This window comes from Vigna unguiculata, chromosome 1, assembly GCF_004118075.2.
Source record: "Vigna unguiculata cultivar IT97K-499-35 chromosome 1, ASM411807v1, whole genome shotgun sequence".
Taxonomy (NCBI): Eukaryota; Viridiplantae; Streptophyta; class Magnoliopsida; order Fabales; family Fabaceae; genus Vigna; species Vigna unguiculata.
The window spans coordinates 37,289,119-37,309,263 of record NC_040279.1 but is presented as its reverse complement, the minus strand read 5'-3'; the positions used below and the strand labels follow the sequence as shown (position 1 = coordinate 37,309,263).

At 31.3% G+C, this 20,145-nt stretch overlaps 2 protein-coding genes across 3 annotated transcripts; one reads left to right on the top strand and one right to left on the bottom strand.

Moving 5' to 3' along the window:
- Positions 1-1,644: 1,644 nt before the first annotated feature.
- Positions 1,645-4,963, top strand: LOC114192524. 2 transcript variants are annotated; one of them, XM_028082272.1, is made up of 3 exons: positions 1,645-1,906; positions 1,997-2,397; positions 3,445-4,963. In XM_028082272.1, exons 1-3 carry the CDS (start codon positions 1,841-1,843, stop codon positions 4,751-4,753), a joined length of 1,776 nt encoding a protein of 591 aa, XP_027938073.1. In that variant the 5' UTR covers positions 1,645-1,840; the 3' UTR covers positions 4,754-4,963. The 2 variants fall into 2 exon arrangements, with proteins under 2 accessions (XP_027938073.1, XP_027938081.1); XM_028082280.1 differs by having other exon boundaries at positions 1,679-1,911.
- Positions 4,964-13,509: 8,546 nt separating this feature from the next.
- LOC114182223 (phospholipase A1 PLIP2, chloroplastic-like) lies at positions 13,510-17,081 on the bottom strand. Its single transcript, XM_028069043.1, has 5 exons — positions 15,964-17,081; positions 15,130-15,639; positions 14,894-14,953; positions 14,405-14,821; positions 13,510-14,308 (listed from the first exon to the last, which is right to left on the bottom strand). The coding sequence occupies exons 1-5, from the start codon at positions 16,531-16,533 to the stop codon at positions 13,730-13,732; spliced, it is 2,136 nt and encodes a 711-aa protein (XP_027924844.1). The 5' UTR covers positions 16,534-17,081; the 3' UTR covers positions 13,510-13,729.
- Between the last annotated feature and the right edge of the window lie 3,064 nt (positions 17,082-20,145).

Genomic DNA, 20,145 nt, shown 5'->3' with positions numbered 1-20,145 from the left:
TGAATTACATATTAATCATTTTATTATTTTTATACGAGACTTTTAAATGTCTGGATGAAATTGTAGGCAGTGCAGCATTATTTATAATGGGATTGTGGGGGCAATGGAAAGGTAAGTTAGAGAGCCTTTAAGACAAACCCATCTTGCTATCTAATCCCAGTTCATGTGCATTCATTAATCAATGTGGGTGAAATAAAAAGCGAACCAACCCTCACAAAAGAAAAAGCATGATTCCTGTGTCTTACGAGACAAGAGTCCCTTTCTCGCTCCCCATAAATATGCTCCTCCTTTTTTCTCACCATTTTGCCCTCGCTTCTTCTTTTAACCCTAACTCCTTTTTCTCCCATCATCCATGCCTCTCCTTCTTCAACCAAACAAACATCAAACAACAGCAGCAAACCCATCTTTTTAAAAAGAATTGCCTGCAACACCAAGTAAATGATAAATTCAGTGAAGCATTATAATTTAACAACTTTTAATAATAGAACTTCATTATAGTTTTTTTCTTAAATTACAAAATAAAATCAATGTTTCGTATTTTAAGAACTAAATAGAGAGTATCTAACATATTTAAGAATTAAATTATTATTTATCTTAATAATTACTAAAAAATGGTGTTGGATCATGATATCCCCTGTGTACCTATGATATCTACTTGTCAAATTATGGTAATGGCCAAATTATGGATGGCCTGTCTCTCTCACCGTGATAATTGCAGCTTGAAAAGTTACACAGTCATAATGATCATTCAATGGCAAAACAGAGAGAGAAAAAAAAAGGTCTGTTTAATCAGGGGTTGAGCTACGATATCAAATTTTTTATACAATATATGTATAAAAAAAAATACTAACAAAAAACAGAGGATGTATATCTATATCTATATCTATACATTAGTGTAGACTTGTCTTAAGAGTAAAATATTATGAATTCATAAAGTGATTACTATTTAATATAGAATTTTAAAATAATTGAAAATAGAAGGATTTTGTTAATGATGTGAATGTAAAGAGTTGATTGATGATTATGTGTGACACTGAATGTCCCCATCCCCCGCTATCAGGGTTTGTTTTACATTAGAAATTCACACAGGTTTGTTTGTTTCATGGATTGATTAGCCTCCAAGGTCACATGTGGAGGTACTATGTTCTGGCCTCTTTGTTCACAATTTTTATGGAGTCAATCATGGGTGATGGTATGAAAGAATGATAAGGAAAAGAAAATATGGTGAATGCAAAGAGGAGTGAAGGAGGTAGCATAAGGTCAACGTATGGAAGGGTAAATCCGTGATTGAAATGGTTGGGTGGGAGAAATAAATAGCAAGGGCATGGAAGGTTTGCTTACTTTTGGGACATTTGGCTGCAGTTATCTTTCCCCGGTGGTTGAAACTTGAAACCGAGGACCCGTGATGAGTGACCGGGTATATCTAGTTACAATCATGCACTCACCGGTTGAGTCAGGTACCAAATCATAAATATTAGTAGCTTATTACTTACACTTAAAATACGTACATTCATACGTATAGGTCAAGTAGTGTGTGGGGGTGTGAGAAAGAGAGAATCCAGGGTGTGCCAGCTATGAATTAGAAGGATGAAAGCTTTCCACGAGGGTCAAAGCTGTCAAATTTTGAGTTTTCCCCCTACCCCCCTCCTCCTTTCACCTTATAACCACATCTACACGAAACCCACTCACTGAATACCCATATAAAAAACCCTAAACTTCTTCTACCTTTCTATTCCCTCCTCTCTTCTTTCTCTCACACCCCCCCTCCATATTCTCTCCCTTTGTGGGAGAAGAAGGGACAACGCTTTTATGCTCCAACATTCATCAGATTAACTCAAAAATGGCCATCACTACTCACACTCTATCCTCCACAGAAAAAAGACATTGGTGGCTTACCAATCGAAAGGTAAGGTATGGCTTCTGTTTACAATTTCAGTTTCATTGGAAATCTTTTGGATGACACGTTTGCAATTTTTTTTTTTTTTTCGTTTTGAAGATTGTTGAGAAATACATCAAAGACGCTCGGAGTCTCATAGCGACGCAAGATCAGAGGGAGATTGTTTCGGCTCTCAACCTTCTAGAAGCTGCTCTGGCGATTTCTCCCAGGCTGGACCAAGCGCTTGAGCTTAGAGCCAGGGCTCTGCTCTGTTTGCGCCGCTTCAAGGAGGTTGCGGATATGCTTCAGGACTACATTCCCAGCCTCAGAATCAACGATGACTCCTCTTCTTCCTCCTCCTCCTCTGTTTCCTCCGACACCTCGAGAGAGGGAGTGAAGCTTCTCTCCTCCTGTGAGTCGCCGGTGCGAGATCAGAGCTTCAAGTGCTTCTCTGTTTCCGACCTCAAGAAGAAGGTCATGGCAGGGCTGTGTAAAAACTGCGAGAAGGAAGGGCAATGGAGGTATTTCATCATTTCCTTTTATTTTCTCTCACTGACACTCTTGCATTATTTTGTTTCATTGGTTTTGCTTTGCCGTGGAGTTTTTGCAGGTTTTAAAAAGGGAATTTCTTCGTTTAAGGGAACTCATTTTGTTTATTTATTTAATTAATTAATTAATCCTAGTTAATGACTTTTATTTAAGTTTGAGATCATATGGAAGTAACTCCTTTAAACGGGTTTGAGTAAATGCTCCCTGCTGTCACCCATACACCCAACGAAAGTGGTAACGCACAATAAAAAAATATTCACTGATACGTTTTCTTTAACTTATTTATGACTAAACCAGACCTGTATATTGTACATGGTCTCTCTCTGTTCTTATCTCACAAACCATAATCTTCTTCTAATCGTTCAGAGCAAAACAAAATGAATGCAGTTCCTGTTACGACATCGTATCTGTTTATATTTATCTTTCACTATTTTTCTTTCCATTTTCCCCCTTACGCTCAGGGTTTACCTACCTATATTTCAAAATTCAAAGATAGAATTTCATGTTTTCAAGATTTCATGCTAATAGAGAGCTTTCTTACGTTAAAGTGTAATCTCGATTGCCGTATATAATGTGACTTAAATTACTGGTGTTGTGTAGACCTGTTTTAGTTATTTGCCAATGCTCTCATCTTTTTATCTAGTTTCGTGACTCCCTATTCCACTTTAGTCAATTCCTCGGAGTTTTTAAGTGTCATGTGTTTTCTATTTCATTATATTTTCTAAGTTTAATATAATATAAATTTCATTATATTTTCTAAGTTTAAGATAATATTAAGTAAAATAAAGAATTTTATTATATTTCTTTTATTTTTAATGTTTTAAATAAAGTGAGTTGACATATAAAATAGTCAAAATTAGGAAATCAAATGGTGAAATTATGGTTTGAAACATATACCGTATATCATGTAAAGAACTAATCTCATGACTAAATTATAAATAACCACGAGAGTATATGTTGGTATTTATTATATAGTTTGAGTGCGTGAACAACTAATTGATCGTGGAATTTTCAAACAGATACTTGGTGTTGGGTGAAGCATGCTGCCACCTAGGCCTAATGGAGGATGCAATGGTTCTTCTTCAAACGGGAAAGCGTCTTGCAAGCGCTACACTCCGGCGCGAGAGTGTGTGCTGGTCGCAAGACAGCTTCAATGTTACGAACATCCAATTCTCCAGCGACGCCACAAATGCGCCACCCACAACTCCACCGCGAACTCTTCTTGCGGCGGATTCCGAGAGCGTGACCCAACTCCTCGGCCACATAAAGTTCCTCCTCCGGCGACGCGCTGCCGCACTGGCCGCCCTCGACGCCGGGCTCTACTCAGAGGCCATCCGCCACTTCTCGAAAATTGTGGACGGCCGGCGTAGCGCACCGCAGAGCTTCCTTGTCGAATGCTACATCCTCCGCGCTTCCGCTCACCGTTCCGCCGGTAGAATCGCAGAGTCAATTGCGGATTGTAACCGCGCCCTTGCTTTGGACCCCACTTGCATTGAAGCACTAGAAACCAGAGCTTCACTGTTTGAAAACATTCGTTGTTTACCCGATGCTCTTCACGACCTCGAACACTTGAAGCTCCTCTACAATTCAATTTTACGAGACCGCAAGCTTCCCGGTCCTGCGTGGAAGCGCCACAACGTGCGTTATAGGGAAATTCCAGGGAAACTCTGCACCCTCACTAATAAAATTCAAGAACTGAAACAGAAGCTGGCATCTGGAGAAACAGGGAACGTCGATTACTATGCTTTGATTGGTGTTCGACGAGGTTGTTCCCGGTCGGAGTTGGAAAGGGCTCACTTGTTGCTTTCCTTGCGGCACAAGCCTGATAAGGCAACGGGGTTCATCGAAAGGTGCGAGCTTGCGGATGAGCGTGATGTTGAGTTGGTTAAAGAGAGGGCGAAGATGTCATCTTTGTTGTTGTATAGATTGGTTCAGAGGGGTTACACTACTGTGATGAGTAACATCATGGATGAGGAAGCTGCTGAGAAGCAGAGAAAGAAGGCTGCTTTGCTTGCTATTCAAGTGCAGAAAGAGAAACCCGATGAACCTGAGTTGGTGAGCAAGGTTGAGTGTACCAGGAGCAGCGTGGAAAATAATAATAATAATAATAATAAAGATAATAATAATATTAATAATAATAATAAAAATGATAACAATAATAATATTGCTCAAATGTCTCAAAATAGGTCCATGGTTTGTTCTTCTACTGTGAATCCGGCAATGTTTCAGGGCGTTTTCTGCCGTGACATTGCGGTGGTGGGAAACTTGCTTTCTCAGGCTGGATTTAATCGGTCCATGCCGGTGAAGTATGAAGCATTGAGCTGTTGATTGAATTGAACTGCGTATGAACTGGAAATGTTGGGTGGGGGATGTCGGAGATGGTACGGACAGTGGAAATCAAAAACAAAATATTTAGATTGCCGGAAAATTTACCTTTTCATTTTTATCTTTCATTAGTTATCTTTCTATTATCTCTATTAGATGTACAGATTATGAGTACTGAAATGCAGATTCTCTTTTGGGATGTTTGGTCTTCAACCCTGCTCTCTCATTTCTCCCTCTGATTTTGTATACAAGTGATTTTGATTTTGGTTTAGATTTGGATTTGGATTCGGTTTCGTTTAACCATAATTGAGTGGCTGGTTTAATGTTCTTCTACATTATTGTTCTCATCCAAAATAACGTGCTCTAAAAGAGTTTTTCATAATAAAATTACTGTCTCTATTATCTCTATTATCGTTAGAGTAAATTTAAGTTACACGCAGAGATAAGTATGGAAATTTTGAGGTTTCCCAACAACACGATGTCAACTATGTTTGTCATTTGAAAGGTGCATTTTGTTATAAATTTTGATGAAATTTAATGTGTTTTTAATAATTTAAATACACCAAGACATTTTCATTATTAAACTAGTAGATTCACTAATACATCGTTAAAAAACAAAAATTAACAAAGCAAATTGGTTATCAGTATACGAAGAAAAAATTAAATTTAAACATTCATGAAAAACAAATCTAAATTTATAACAATATATAAATTTGGTACACATAAATTATTTTTCTATTTATTCTTAATAATATTTTAAAGTCACAGTAATACAAAATTCATGATAAAGATAATAATGTAAAAGATATAAAAAATAAAGAAAAGGAAAAACAAAAACAAAAAAGAGATTAAGAAATAACGGGAACAGAATCTATAAATAAAAAAAAAGGTAAGTAGTCACCTCTATCTATAATTAAGGTGTAAGTGTTTATAATGTAATATTCTATTATATTATTATTATTATTATAACATAACTTCATACTGTATAAAATAAATAATATATTTAATTAATTTTTTTATATAATTAATAAAACCATATAAAAAAAATGATAATGCATATATTTTACTTATATAAAGAAAGACTGCAGAATAAAAAATTACAACACATGTGTGTTTGTGATTCTATTAGTATTGTATTATAGTTTCTATTAAAGATATCGTTTTTATTTTCAAGTGTAACGAACATGGGAAAAAAATTACTAAGATATTGTTTAATTTGGTGGAGTAAAATATAAGTTTTTACTGTTTGCTACGGTGGCAGTTGCGTGGAATCGTAGTCTGCAGATGATTTCCTTTTTCTGCCGCCTTTCCCTGCTTGCTTTCTACTTTTATCAGGAAAACTCATTTCATTAAATTTTTTTGCTCTGTATCTACCAAAAATTTGTTGTTCCCTGAGTTTGTGGATAAAACTCAAAATATTATACCTTTTGTTTGGGTAATTCTTTTTGGTGCTTATATTTTTGAGGTACGTGAACGTGGTCATGTGGTCATATTGTAGTGGTGAAAAGTTTTGAAGTGAACAGGAAAAAAGGAGTGTCAGATTTTTCTCTCCTTCCCCTTCAGGTCCATACAGATTCGGATACAACAAAAGAGCAAGGTGTCTAATCCTGCACTCAGTAGAAGAAAACAAAGCGATTAGGTACAAAATGTCATTATCTTTATTTGCCTCTGTACACATTTTCCGTACAACTATATTTTAGGTTGAGTGAAAGCTAGTGTTAGCAAGTCTGAGGAGGTTGGTGGTGGGTGGTGGTGTTGCATTGGTACCACCTATTTTGTAAAATAGCAGAGAAAATCAAAATTTTGAATCCTTTGGTTTGAACAATATTAAGAGGGTGTAGTTGAATCAACGTGGGTTTCACCCTCCCAAGAACAATAATGGTTAATGATTTGAGGCGTGGCTTCTGATTCATGGAAAGGCCTGTGTTTTTCTGCTCTCACCAAAAGATGCATTATTGTGCTTGTACAGTGATAACCTGGCTGTCACTTTGGACCAATGATACAACTGTTGCCAGAAAACAAAACTTTTTAACGCACCGGCTGACTAGACGCTCAGTTCAATCCAAAATGTGAAACCAACTTAAAACGTATCTTTTTCCCTGAAAATAATTGCAAATACTAAGTCAAAAAATTGTGTCAAAGAATAAAGAAAAAAAAAAAAACCCGTTCAATTTTACAAAAATAATTTATAAAATAAAATTTGAGTATTTGTTCTTAGACTACAAAGATTATTTCGTTCTTGATCATAGCAACATTATCTAAGATGGGTTCATCTTCGTTAGAATCATAACAATTATATGAAGACTACAAAGATCAAGACTTCATATCAACATGATAATATGGTAATAAACTCATTTGTTATTTTGTTATTGTGGAAAGACATTCATTAACATTTAGTAAAGAATACAAATATTTCCGAAATAGTCTAATATGATTAACAAGTATACAATACATAAAGATGATTTAAATCACTTTTATGTAAAGATATCTAAAATTCAATTTTCTTAACCAGATTACTTAGATTACATTGATTTATTTCAACGTTAGAATATCTGTAGGTAGTTATACTCTTTTTTTATTTACATAATATAAAGGGATATCTTATAAGGATATTCTAAATTTTGTAGAACAGTTCGATTTTGTACAAGAAACAATATTTGTTTGTTTATATACTGTACATGTTAAATTTACATATTAAAAATATATTTTAAAAACAATATAATCTTACAAAATTATATACAGTACATAGTACATGTTAAACTTCTCACATTAATTGAAAATTTCCTATATAAAATAAGGTGGAATTGGGCGAACCATAACCAATAACGGTGTGTTTCTCACTAATATGTAACAACAGTACATGTAAATTGTTAACCATTTTTGTAAGGCATTTATTTGACGGCCATTTCATGCAACTTTTGTTTTCCTAACTTAGAAGCTTCGTAAATAGTCATAAATGTTCAATAGTCTCATTCTTTTTTATCTTACCGGGGAGACCCAAAATTTTCTTCCTTCTCTTGCTTGCAAGTGATTTGATGTTTTTTCTCCTTTAGCAAAAATAAACAATTAAAAGAAAAAGATTTGACGTCCCTTTTCCTTTAAGAACGCTACTTTATTCTTCCACCTTATTCTATTATTACCCTCTCACAATTCTCACCCTTCAACCACAAAACTCTTGAATGATTTTACATCGATCGAGATGTCTTAAGTCATCTACAATCATTCAATTCTGGATTGATAGATCATTCATTTACCAAATAATTCGTTAATTGATAGCAGTAATCTTGTACTATATTTTATGAACCTTTCTAGCTATTAATAAAAATGAAATACAGAATTTAAATCAGAACCCATAATTGAAGAGGAAAGCGAATTAATAATAGTGCAATGTTTGGCATAGGTATTAGAGGATACGAATTTAAATTGTGGCCATGTAAAATAATAACTCCCCACCTTACATCGTGTTAGCCACCTGCACTAAAAGTGCTTCCCAACTCACTTCAACCAAACATTATTAAAAATTATGGGTCAGGGTGGGGATTAAAATGTGAGTTTGGTTGAATTTCTGAAACATGAAATAAATATATAAATGGATGTGTTGTGAACTTCGCAACGCAACGCAACACAGCTAACACTGTACTGTTTTTTAAGTTTTTTTATTGCTCTTCACCAATTTCCTATTTTTCATAGAATTATAATTGAAACGTGTATTTATTTATAACATATTACATTTATATAATAAAATAATATTAATTAAGAGTTGTATAATTTAAGGTAAATTTAGAACAATGAACTTCTTACACTTACAAGTGAGGTTTGATTGAAAAGAACAAGCATTAATAAGATCTGAACCCAACTATATAAGGTATTAAAACCACTCCAACCTAAAATTTTAAAGCAATGAATTTATGGATTTTTATTCTTATATAATGTTCTTTTTTCTCATCTCTACTCAATGTAAAACTTAGACTCGAACTTAAATTTCTAACGTAATTGTACGGGTGGAAGAGAGAAAAACATGTCCGGCACATCTGCATCATTTGTGTAGACAACAAAAGAATTCTTCTACCTAGCATGATAAGCAAGTTGAATTAGTGTTCTCGAACTACTCCTCTGACAGAATATTATTTTATTCTTTTACATCAACCTTTCCTTTTCGTATGAGGAAAAGGGTTGAACTCAATGAGGGAATTGTTTTGTTCTTGTCACAGTTTGATATTATTGGTGAAAATAATCTTTAACTATTGAGACAGATTAGTTTAAAGTCAAACTTTAAAACTTGATGAATTAAAGAAAACAAAAAACAACTTGTATTTTGGAATTGAAAGCACGTTTCAATTTCTTCGGAAAAAAAAAAGTTGCTTCTCACGTTACCGAGGGCTTCTTTTGTTTACTATACTTTATTCTGTTGTCAGTGTTGTGAAGACTTTTTCTTCCCTCTTTTGTGCATGTTTTAGTGTGGCTCTTGGATCCTTTCATGACTTGTGAGTGGTTTAAACTTGTACACTTTGTTAAATCTATAGACACTAATAAGGGATAGTCTAGGATCACAAATTAACAACATCTCTTTCATATTATCAGGCAATAATGACATTGTATTTAAACAGTGCAAAGAGTTGGTAAATCTTAAACTCTGAAGAGTTTTGATTTCCTTTAAATATGTGAGAGTAAGAAAATGTTTTGCAAAAGGTTGAGATAGGTAGAAACATTATAAGAGAGGTGTTTGGGGAAGGAAAAAAAAGAACAGCACATGTTTGAATGTAGGGAGCGATAAGGAAATGATGGGCACTTATAATGTTAGAGGCAGCATGTGCTATTATCATGTGGCTTCTCCATCGAAACAATGATGAACTGTATAAGATTTTCTTTAGGGTCTCTGTCAAACCATGGTGGCATAATGTGCTGGACCAAAATTTCTGACAACATTTTTCATATTATTTATTTTCATTAATTAACTCTATAACAACGCAGATAATTACAAGAGAAAAGGGCCGAAAAAGAATTGTTTTTTTCTTATTGTTTGGGACCTAGGGAGTCTAAGGAGTTTGATTATGAGCTAAAAAGAGAAACAAGTGTTTTATAGAGATCCAAGGTTGCAGTAAGCAACCTTTACAACTCATATAGAATCGTTTTTATGTCACTATATGTAAACCAGTGAATTAAATTTCGGTACCTTAGTATTAATTACATATGAAAAATGGTAATGACTTGTTGAAAACACGTTACTTGTTGAAGGAGAGGTTCTGAAAATAACGAATGCTATGAATATGGTTGATTGGGGTATTTGGTGATAGACACTGTAGTGTGAATGGAAATTTGAATGTAGGTGAAGGTGAAAGTGGACGGAAAAGAGAGTATGGAGCATGAAGATGATAATGGAGGAGCATGTGAATTAGATTATGGGTGTTTGTAATTTTTGATGTGTGCCTGAAAAAGTCGTAGGGAGTGGGTTGGGTACTCCTATGTACTATAGTTTGGTTGATTGCTGGTGTTTCCACTTGAAAATTTAAATATGAACAAAAAAAGTAGACTTTTGTGATCCCACAGTTTGAAACTTTACATGAAGCCAAAGCCTTCTGTCCCCTATAAGAATCACACCAAACTGAAACAACCCTACCTCTTCTATGTTTTCATTTTTGGTTTATTTTCCTTTGCACAAAATATTTAGGGTGAACCCTTAATTGCATAAATTTATAGTAATTGTCCTAAGGACCCTCACACAAAATATGATTGTTTGAGTCAAAAGGTATAAAATCTTATTCAATAAAAGCATTTTTCATTTTATTGCTTTTTTGCGTTTTTATTTTTATTTTAATCGCTTAAAGTTTTTTAAAGTTGTATTTGAAGGAGAGTGAGTAAATGAATTTGAAAGAATGTAGAAAGAGAAATGAGCTTATTTGTTTGAGGAATGAAAAAGATAAAAATGGAAGATTTAAAAAGAAAGTTTGTAAAAATTTATCAACTATTTAAAAAAGGTAATAGATATGAAATAATATTTTAATAGATAAAATTTTTACATTATTATTAGTTTTAGTATGATTATTATTACTATTAATTTTAGTATTACTAATATTATTATTATTATTACTATTAATTTTATTATTATTATTAATATAATTAATATTACTACTATTTTTATAATTATTATTATTAAGTAAAAGCATACTTGTTAAGTTGAGATTTAATAAAATTCAAGAATATTTAGGTCGATGTATATTGTTAAGTTGTCTTTCTTTCCTCTCCTTTCATTCATGAAAATATTTCATACTTTTTAAAATTTTTCTACACAAATAAACTTTGATCCATTAAAACAAATAAGGTTCATCCGTCATCTTAAACCGTAAATCCTTAAAAACAAACTCAGTATAAAGATTTGACACCAAATAAGATGAGAATGTTTATTTCATTTATATTCTCGTATATAAAATCTGATTAACTAGAATCATTCTTTATTTTCTTACTTCTTTATTTCTTTTATTTTAATCCTTGAATATTTTATAGATTTTCATCGCTTTAAGTGCCTTCAAAACATTTTATTAACTTTTATATCTTTTTAAAATGTTTTTTCTTTATTACACTACCTCTCACTTTTCTTATTATAATATTACTAATAAAATCGATGATCCAATCGAAACTAGACCTACCACCAAACACCAAAATTTACTAAATAGTTAAATTCAATGACGTAGATGATGTTTAATATTAACTATTTTTTAAATATAATTTTTAAATTTGTTATAAGTAAAAATGTATAGATCACTTGCCAATTTATTTCTATGTAAATAAAGTGTCTACTTTTTAGCCGTGGAAAGTTTAATAGAATTTAAAATATGCATTTTAAGAAAATAAATAAGAGAAATAAAATTCTGTAGATAAGTTGAAAGATAAATCATAAATGTAATGTAAGTATTATTACTTATAGTATTTACATGATGTATATTTTTATTATATTATTATCTTAATTTTTTTAGAAATCTTTTTTTTATACGGAAATGATGCAAATGTAACATAAATATGATTTTTTGTATATTTTTTATGTATAAATTAAAATAAAATATTTTCATTATCCTTCACAGTAAATTTCAGATGCTTTTTTTGTTAGTTTAAGGGTTTGATAAACTTTGAAATTTTAATAAATGAAAATGATGTCTGGTTCTTTAATTTCAAAATTTTAGTAGCATTCTTTTACATAAATGGTAACAATGTGTCTCTGGAAAAGGTAAGATAAGATGTATAAATAACGTCGACAAGAAAACAATTTTCTTGTTATTTTCAGAAATAAATAATGAATATCAATGTCACAATTAAGAAAATATTCAAAAGTTGTTTTCAAGGTGCACAAGTAAACAGTATTAGGCCAGAGTCTTGCTTCATTTATTGTTGGGCTTACTAATGGGCTATTTAGAATATCTCAGATAACTTCCGTCTAAAATCCAAAAATCATTTCACGATATAATGTAGTTTCTTCCAACACCTTCATAAATTTCTTTGCATTTTTATAAACTTTTGTGTTTTAGATTCTGCAATTCAATATCTAAATTTTATATTCTGAAATATACAGTATAATATAAAGTGTACTTTTTTATTGTATTTCAGAATATAATCCAAAATATAATTTTTTATTCTGAAATATATAATTTAAAATACAAAAATAATATTTCAACATATATAATTTAAAATAAAATAATATATATTTATGCATGAATATGATATGTATATATCATATATCACACACATCTAATATATTGATACATTTATTTAATAGGATAGCGATTTATGTATATTAAAAATTATAATTCTTAAAAACATGATAAATATATGATTGTTATTGTGTGAATCTAAATTAAAATTATATATATTAAAATTTTTAAAATAAAAAATTATAGATGATTGTTATTATAAAGTAATATCATTTTATAAATTATATATTTAATTAATAAATATCAATAAAGTATTGCATAAAAATTATAAATTTAAGTATTATTACGTCACAGTATACCAGTATACCGTAGATAATAAATTTCAAAATATAAAATTTTAGGAAAGTAAAGAAAGGAATTGCCGATAACCAAACAATAGTGCCTTTTTAAGGTTTCTGTGCTTAAATGGAACCCAAAAAAAAATGTTTGTTTGATGAAGAAAGGGGTGATGTGAAATGGTAAAGACTTGACTAATTTTTTTTTTATTTAAATAAACTGGGTTGTATGTTTGAGATTTTGAGTTCCACCACTGAAATTTGAGCGCACAGTGAAGAGTGTTGTTCTTTGTTGGATTTATAGAGATAATAAAATTGGAAAATGATTTTTTTAAAATTAAATTTTAACAATTTTCTCTTATAATTTAAAATGATATTTTCTGAATGATTTTCAATTTTTTTTATATATTTAAAATCATTTAAAAAAATTTAATGACTTATGGTCAAATCGTCAAATGCACTCGGGGATTATTCTTTTGCCCTGTGACTTATGGTTAAATTTCAATGTTTGAATCAGTTTCACATATGCACAAGACAGAAGCTGCGCCGTTTAGAGAACTGGGCAGCCTCTTTCTTTTTCATAGCAGATTGAATTCAGTTTTCTCTTAAAAATGACATTAGAAGTGTGATAAAAAAAAAAAATCATTTTTGAGTTATAAATTTACACTTAGTTCGACAATTTTGGAATAGAAGTTACCATGAATAGAAGTTTACTTCACTTTAAACTCATTTAATCAATTAATTTTATAAAATAAAAAATAACCCTGTCCGTGAAAGTACTTGCTACGTTACATGGTGTGGTGGGAGGAGTTTGAATTGAAGTGGCCCTATCATGAATGAATAAAGAAGATTTAACCTAATGCTCAATCGTTTGTAAATTGAAGAGATATACAATAAATTTTGATTTTGAAATGAAAGAATAAAGAATGTTCTAACTGTGTCACCAACAATGTGCCCTCTCTATCACTGTCCCATGGGAAGAACAAACAATGGTTATGTCTTCTTCATCTTAAGCTAATTAAGTTACATGCTCCCACCAGTAACAACCTTGCAGGAAGCAAAAGCACCACAAACAATTGTATGTGTTGGGATGCAACAACACTACCGAACCTTTTCAACGACTCTCTCCCACTCTCGATCATGCCAAAGAGAGAAGGTTCGTCGTGAATCATATTCACCGATATCATGGACCCTCCAACCGCCGCACTCTCACTCCCACGTGGCAGCACCAGAGGCCACCACACCTTTCGCCGCCGTTGCTCTCTCCTTGCCTTGCGAGTCTTGTGAAGTTCTTGGCGAAGCACGCTTCTCACACATCTCAAGTACGAATTCATGTCGTGATCTCTCTGAATGGTTCCCCCAGATCCATACGCAGATCGGTCGCTTAATATCTCAAGTGGGTGTGGTGAGTTCAAGAACACCATCTTCGCTGCCCGGATCTGTTTCAATGAGTCACTAGATTCTGACAAGTGACCACTCAAAAGATACAGGCCACTGCCCGAGGGCAAAAGATGATGACTTGGCGAAAATTTCTCATCTGGCTGTAGGATCAAGAGCTCGCCCATTGGTGCATACAATAGCTTCTGCAGTAAAACATTCACCAACAGTTCAATGAGGCTAAGAATGCAAGAGAAATTGTAAACAAGTGCTTCATTAGGTTGAAAAATGTGGAATTTTACCTGGTTATTAAGACAGGGATGATTGCGGAAGTTGCCATTAACAGCCTTTAGCAGTTCTGCAATGTGGTTAGGGTACTTGCAAGAAAACGCTCGTGGTACAATGTCTCTGTGCATTGTGATTGCTTGAACATGACTCCGTGGCAATCCTAGGTTGTCGAGAAGACTATCACCTCCACACATGATGGATGGGGCCCCAAATGTTATCACAGGAAGCAGAGAGGAAAATGGTGCTTCTTTTCTTATTAACAGCATAAGGTTTACGAGTAATGCCAAACTCCCACCAAGAGAATGTCCAGTGAAACGGAAAGTTGCACGGGAATCATGAGATTTTAGGTGAGCACGAATCTCTGGTAACATTTGTTGATATGTCCCTTTAGCAGCCTCGTATATACCTCTATGCACATAGACATCTAAACCCTGACAAAAATAAATCCTCATTTCAGTAAAAACAAAAACTAAGCTAACTTAGCTTGCAATAATAATAGTTACCTCGAATTTAACTGGCTCAAATAGTAGGTTCGCTTTCCAGGAAGCAAATGACTCGGAACCCTGCATATTAAAACAATGATTAATTGGACATATCAGAGTAAATATAAATCCAAATTTGACATAAAAATGTTAACTTCGAAAAGGCATTACTAGCTATCCGTTATCATAGTAATGTTTTTGTCATGTTCAAGTGTTCTATGACAAAATAAATTCAAGCCCCTGATTAAGATACACACCTGGATCACAAAATATCTTGTAGCAGTCTCGTCATCGTCGCATGCGAACCATTCACAGGGTGAAGAGCTTGTCGAGCTCAAATCATCTGCAAAAGCCTGTTTTACATCCTCATTTGCAGCAACAACTGCTGTTACCGAATCAGTAGTTGCCTTCAGAGCTGCTTCTTCCTCCGTGTTTGTCATCTTGTTTCCTTTAAAGCTTTCTTTGCTTGCTTCATGTGAACCTTCTTCATCTTCCACGGCATTGGAAGATGTGAATGGAAGTATGCTCTTTGTTTGAGCATGGAGATAAGAGGCTGCAGAAGCAGCAGTCTCGTATGCAGTACATGCACCTATCACGTATCCACCCTTCTTTTTCTCTTTTGTTTCTCCCACATCATCCTCGTCGTTAGTTTCTTCTTTCTGAATTGCAGTCGATGTCTGGTTTTTTTCTGCTGCCACAGCCAATTTCTTTTTCACTATGGATGAAGTTACAAAACGCAGACCATGGTTTTTGAAGAGCATCCCTGGCTAAATTAAAAAAGACATAATGTAAATTAGTATCGTATATAAATTAGTGATTCTTGAATAACCAAATTCCTAGTTTTGATAACTAAAATGTTCATTACTGCCTCATCCACATTAAACCTGGAGGGGTTTTTCGAAAAGCATATCCGTGTTATACATTTACATTACTTTGAAGAAATCTTCTGAGAATGATATATTCAAAGGCATCGTGAAAATTTTAAGTTAAACCAGTATATGAAAATTTGTTAATCTGATTCATTTAAGGTAAAATGCAAAATTGTTGGCTAAAAAGGTATGCCAAAGAAGGAAATAGAGGATTTAAAGTACTTTGATTTTGGGGATAGAGTATGCCAAATTGCCCAAGTGGGATATGCGTGCATATAATTTAGCTTCGGTCAATGACACCTTCCGAAGCATTCTCGAAAAAGAGTCTTTGTCGAACAAAATCTCTTCATCTTCTTGTTCTTTGTCTTCATTGTCTTCGTCGTCGTAATCAACCCTACAGCCATCACACTCTTCCTCCTCCTTTTCTTTATCCGTTAGAACATTTACAACAACTTTGTCTTCATCGTTTTCGTCGTTTCTCTGTTCCCCACTGGGAACAGACCTTGCATGAAACATCTTGAAAACCCAATTCCCGTTTTGTCGCTCTCGTTCTTCAGTTTCATTATCTGCCAAAACGGCGTCGTCGACGGCCATGCCATTGTTGCCGGCAGCATTCCCCGTGAGTTGTTGTGGACATAAAGACGTGGAAGGGTATCTAAAAGAGAATCTGGAAAACAAGGAGGAGCCTCCCAGCGCGCTCACCTGAGAGTGCGACGCGTAATCATTGGCACGTGCAGTTGCAGTAATCGAAGTTATCTTACAGATGCTACTGTGTAAACACAGAGCATCCATTGTATGTTATGTTACGTTACGATCACACAGTCTTACGATGTGTCTTGGTTGGTTTGATTTTGCTGATAAAGAAGAAAAAAAGGAGAAGGTGGAACCCAAAGGTTCTTGAGGTTCCTTGGATCCGTGTTGAACAAAATAAGATGAAAGAAGAGAAAGTAAGCGTTGGAACCAAACGGATACCCAAAAATAGGAGATTTTATTTGCTAATCTAAGGGGTCGTTCCAATTTCGAACCTTGTGATTGGCTTTTATTCGTTGCAGCTGTGTCGTTTCAATCCGAAAGTGCGTGGCAAAGCGCGTGGTTTTAGGGAAGTACCACGTCGTATAAAGTGTACATGAACAACATGGCTACAGTCACTGACGTGTCCTTGTATGGGTGTTTTCCTTCAGTTTCCTTCTGAAACCTGTTCCAATCTTTCTGGGAAGATTGTCACCCTCACGCACCTGTGTTAGCGTATCTTCTCTACTCGCTCGCTACAACACACGTCACCACATTCCTCATTTGCTGCATTAACCAAATCTGGTCCTTCTCAATATATACTATTTCTAGCTGTGTCGGCTATCCATGCAAATCCTTTTCTAAAAATCAAATTCTGTTACAACACTTTTCCCTTTAATATTATCTTTTTCTTCTTTAATTTTATCTTTTTCTTCTTTAATTTCTATATAAACGGTTAGATATATGATTTATGCTATAATTGAAATAGATAATAAATAAATGTATAAATTTTATTTTGAGTTTAAGAATACAAAATTTGATATAATTTCTTAGCTGTTGATATTTTATGAAATATAATTTAAAGATAATATAAAAAAATAAAATATTGAAAATATTAAATATACGAATAGATAAAGATATAGTTTCAAATAGTCGAGAGAAGATATTACATTACACCCTTTGAAGATATAGTACATGAAATAGACATTAAAAGGAAATAAATTAAAAATATTAATATTGTATAAATAAAAACTAATAACGAGGGAGTATCACTCATCTTTAATTTTGACTATGTTAGATATTGAAAATAAAAAGATACCTTACGTAAAAAAAATAATGTTTCGACCAACATTAAACACATTATTAGTAGTACGGTCAAACTTTTCAACCACAATGGCGTGCTAAATATATTCTTTGTTTTCTAATTTGTAATATACGAACAGTTTTTTAAGAACTATTTTAAAAACAATTTAAAATTAATTTTCTTAAACTCGTTTGATTTAATTATTTGAGGTGTATGTTTCGAATATATTCTCATGAAAGACTCCGAGAAATTAATAATAAAAGACAATATCGTAAGGAAATAAAAATAATTATCTATCTTATCTGAAAGATGAAACACAATCTAAAAAGATGATGAGATGTCTAATTATAATTGTTACGGTACATAATTATATCATCTCGCTTATTAAAAAATTAATCTAATCAAAAAATTGTATCGTGATCTAATTACAATAGTTTTAATATAATTTAAATATCTTTAAAAGATACTATTAATAATTAAAAATAACTATATGTTTACAATATTTGTTTGTTATAGACTTTTTTAAAATATGTTTAGAAATAGATTTATGTTAAGTTTTATTTGTATAAAATAAGTGTTTATTTAAAATCCTGGCTGCATAATTTTTACAAGAAATAAAGATATTCAGAATTAACCATCCGATAGTAATTAAATTTCTTAAATTCACAATAATGAGTTATATATATGGTATATGTGAAACTCACGGCAGTGAAATTAAAAAAAATAATAATAAAAGGTTTTTAAATTTTGTAATACATGACAGAGGTAGTTTTCCATATAACACATTAATTTGTAGTTCATAATTTTAGTGTTACTATGATAAAAGTAGGGTAGTTTGAGTACAATAACATGCTTATCCCTTTTGAAATTCTAAAAGTGTAAATTCAATATAAGTAAAATCATCAAAAGAATGGAATCTATGGAAAAACCAATATTAAAACAATTATAACTAAATAATCTTATTTATTATCGAGTTAAATATGTTTTTAGTCTCTAAATTTTGATACAAAATTAAGATTTGTTTCCATCTCAATCAAATTTCAATATATTTTAATCTTAAACCTTTTAAAAATGAATTGATATATATATATATATATATATATATATATATATATATATATATATATATATATAATTCTTATATTTTAACTGTATTTAATTTTTGTGTCAAATACCTTTTATAATAAAGTTTGAATTATTTGTACTATTTTGACATATTCCAACTTAAATATTAACATGGAATATTGTTTAAATAGTACAACAAAATTAATTTCTTTATATTAAAATGATTATATTTAATATTTTTAAAATTTTGAGATTAAAATATATAAAAAAGAGAAATTTCAATTTTACATATAAATTCAGATAGTAAAAAAATATTTAACTTTTATTATAGATATAATAATAAATAAAAACTAAAAATAAGTCAAATAAAAAGTATAATAACCATATAATGAAGTTATATTATGAATATCATTTAGATATATTTAGGAAAAAATTTAAAATAAATATATATATATATAAAAGAAAAAAAGCTTACAATATTATTAAAATATATTTATAGAATTAATTTATTTAATTGAATAATATTATAGGTCTTTCTCCTAATACCTTTACTAGAAAATTGACACAGTCTAATCAAAATTCATATTACTTATTATGCAAAATTACTCCTGCCAATCCTATTTCTAAATGATTTTTTTTCTCATAAAACTTAATCGATAACATTCTTTGCATTATTTATTTTTAGATTAAAATATATTTGGTTGATGATTAAAAGGTAAAGGACTTACACTTAAAAATAATTAGGAAAATTATTAATCACAATAATAATTTTGAAGATAATATAAATTGAAGGCACATTTTTTTTGTTATTAAATAAGTTAACAAAATTTTTAAATTAGACAATTGAGTTTTATAAATATAATATGTGTGTGCATAATATATATATATATATATATATATATATATATATATATATATATATATATATATATATATATATAATTCGTATATTTTTTATTTAACAGTTCTGTTGTTCATTTAAGAAGAAAATTTGTTATAAAATAAATAAATAAAAGTATTTTATTGAAAGAATGTTGATAACATGAATATTAAAAATTAGAAAAAACAATATTTTTAAATTCTTGTAAATAATTAATGTAATCGTAATTTTGAAACACGAAGAACATACAGAAAATAAATACTTCTTTCGATTATTTAAACAAGACTCAGATGAAAAAAATTAGTTTTGATTCTATATAATAATCAATTCAAAGCATTCTTGTACTAATATATTTTTTACAAAAATATTTTTAACCGTAATTGTTTTTACTAAACTATAATTTATTAAAAATTATTAGTTTAATGAATAATAATTGAAAGTATATTAATGTATAGTATTTTTTTTTTTTACATTATCTTCTGTAAAAAAACATTTTGAGCGCTTTACTTTTGACTTACAAGCATATACAATAAATGTTAAAATAAACATATTAATGACTAAAGAAATCAAAACAATTTAATATAAAAAGAAATGTGCATTATGGTAATATTAAAAGATTGAAATTTTAACAATGTCTTCTCGTTTT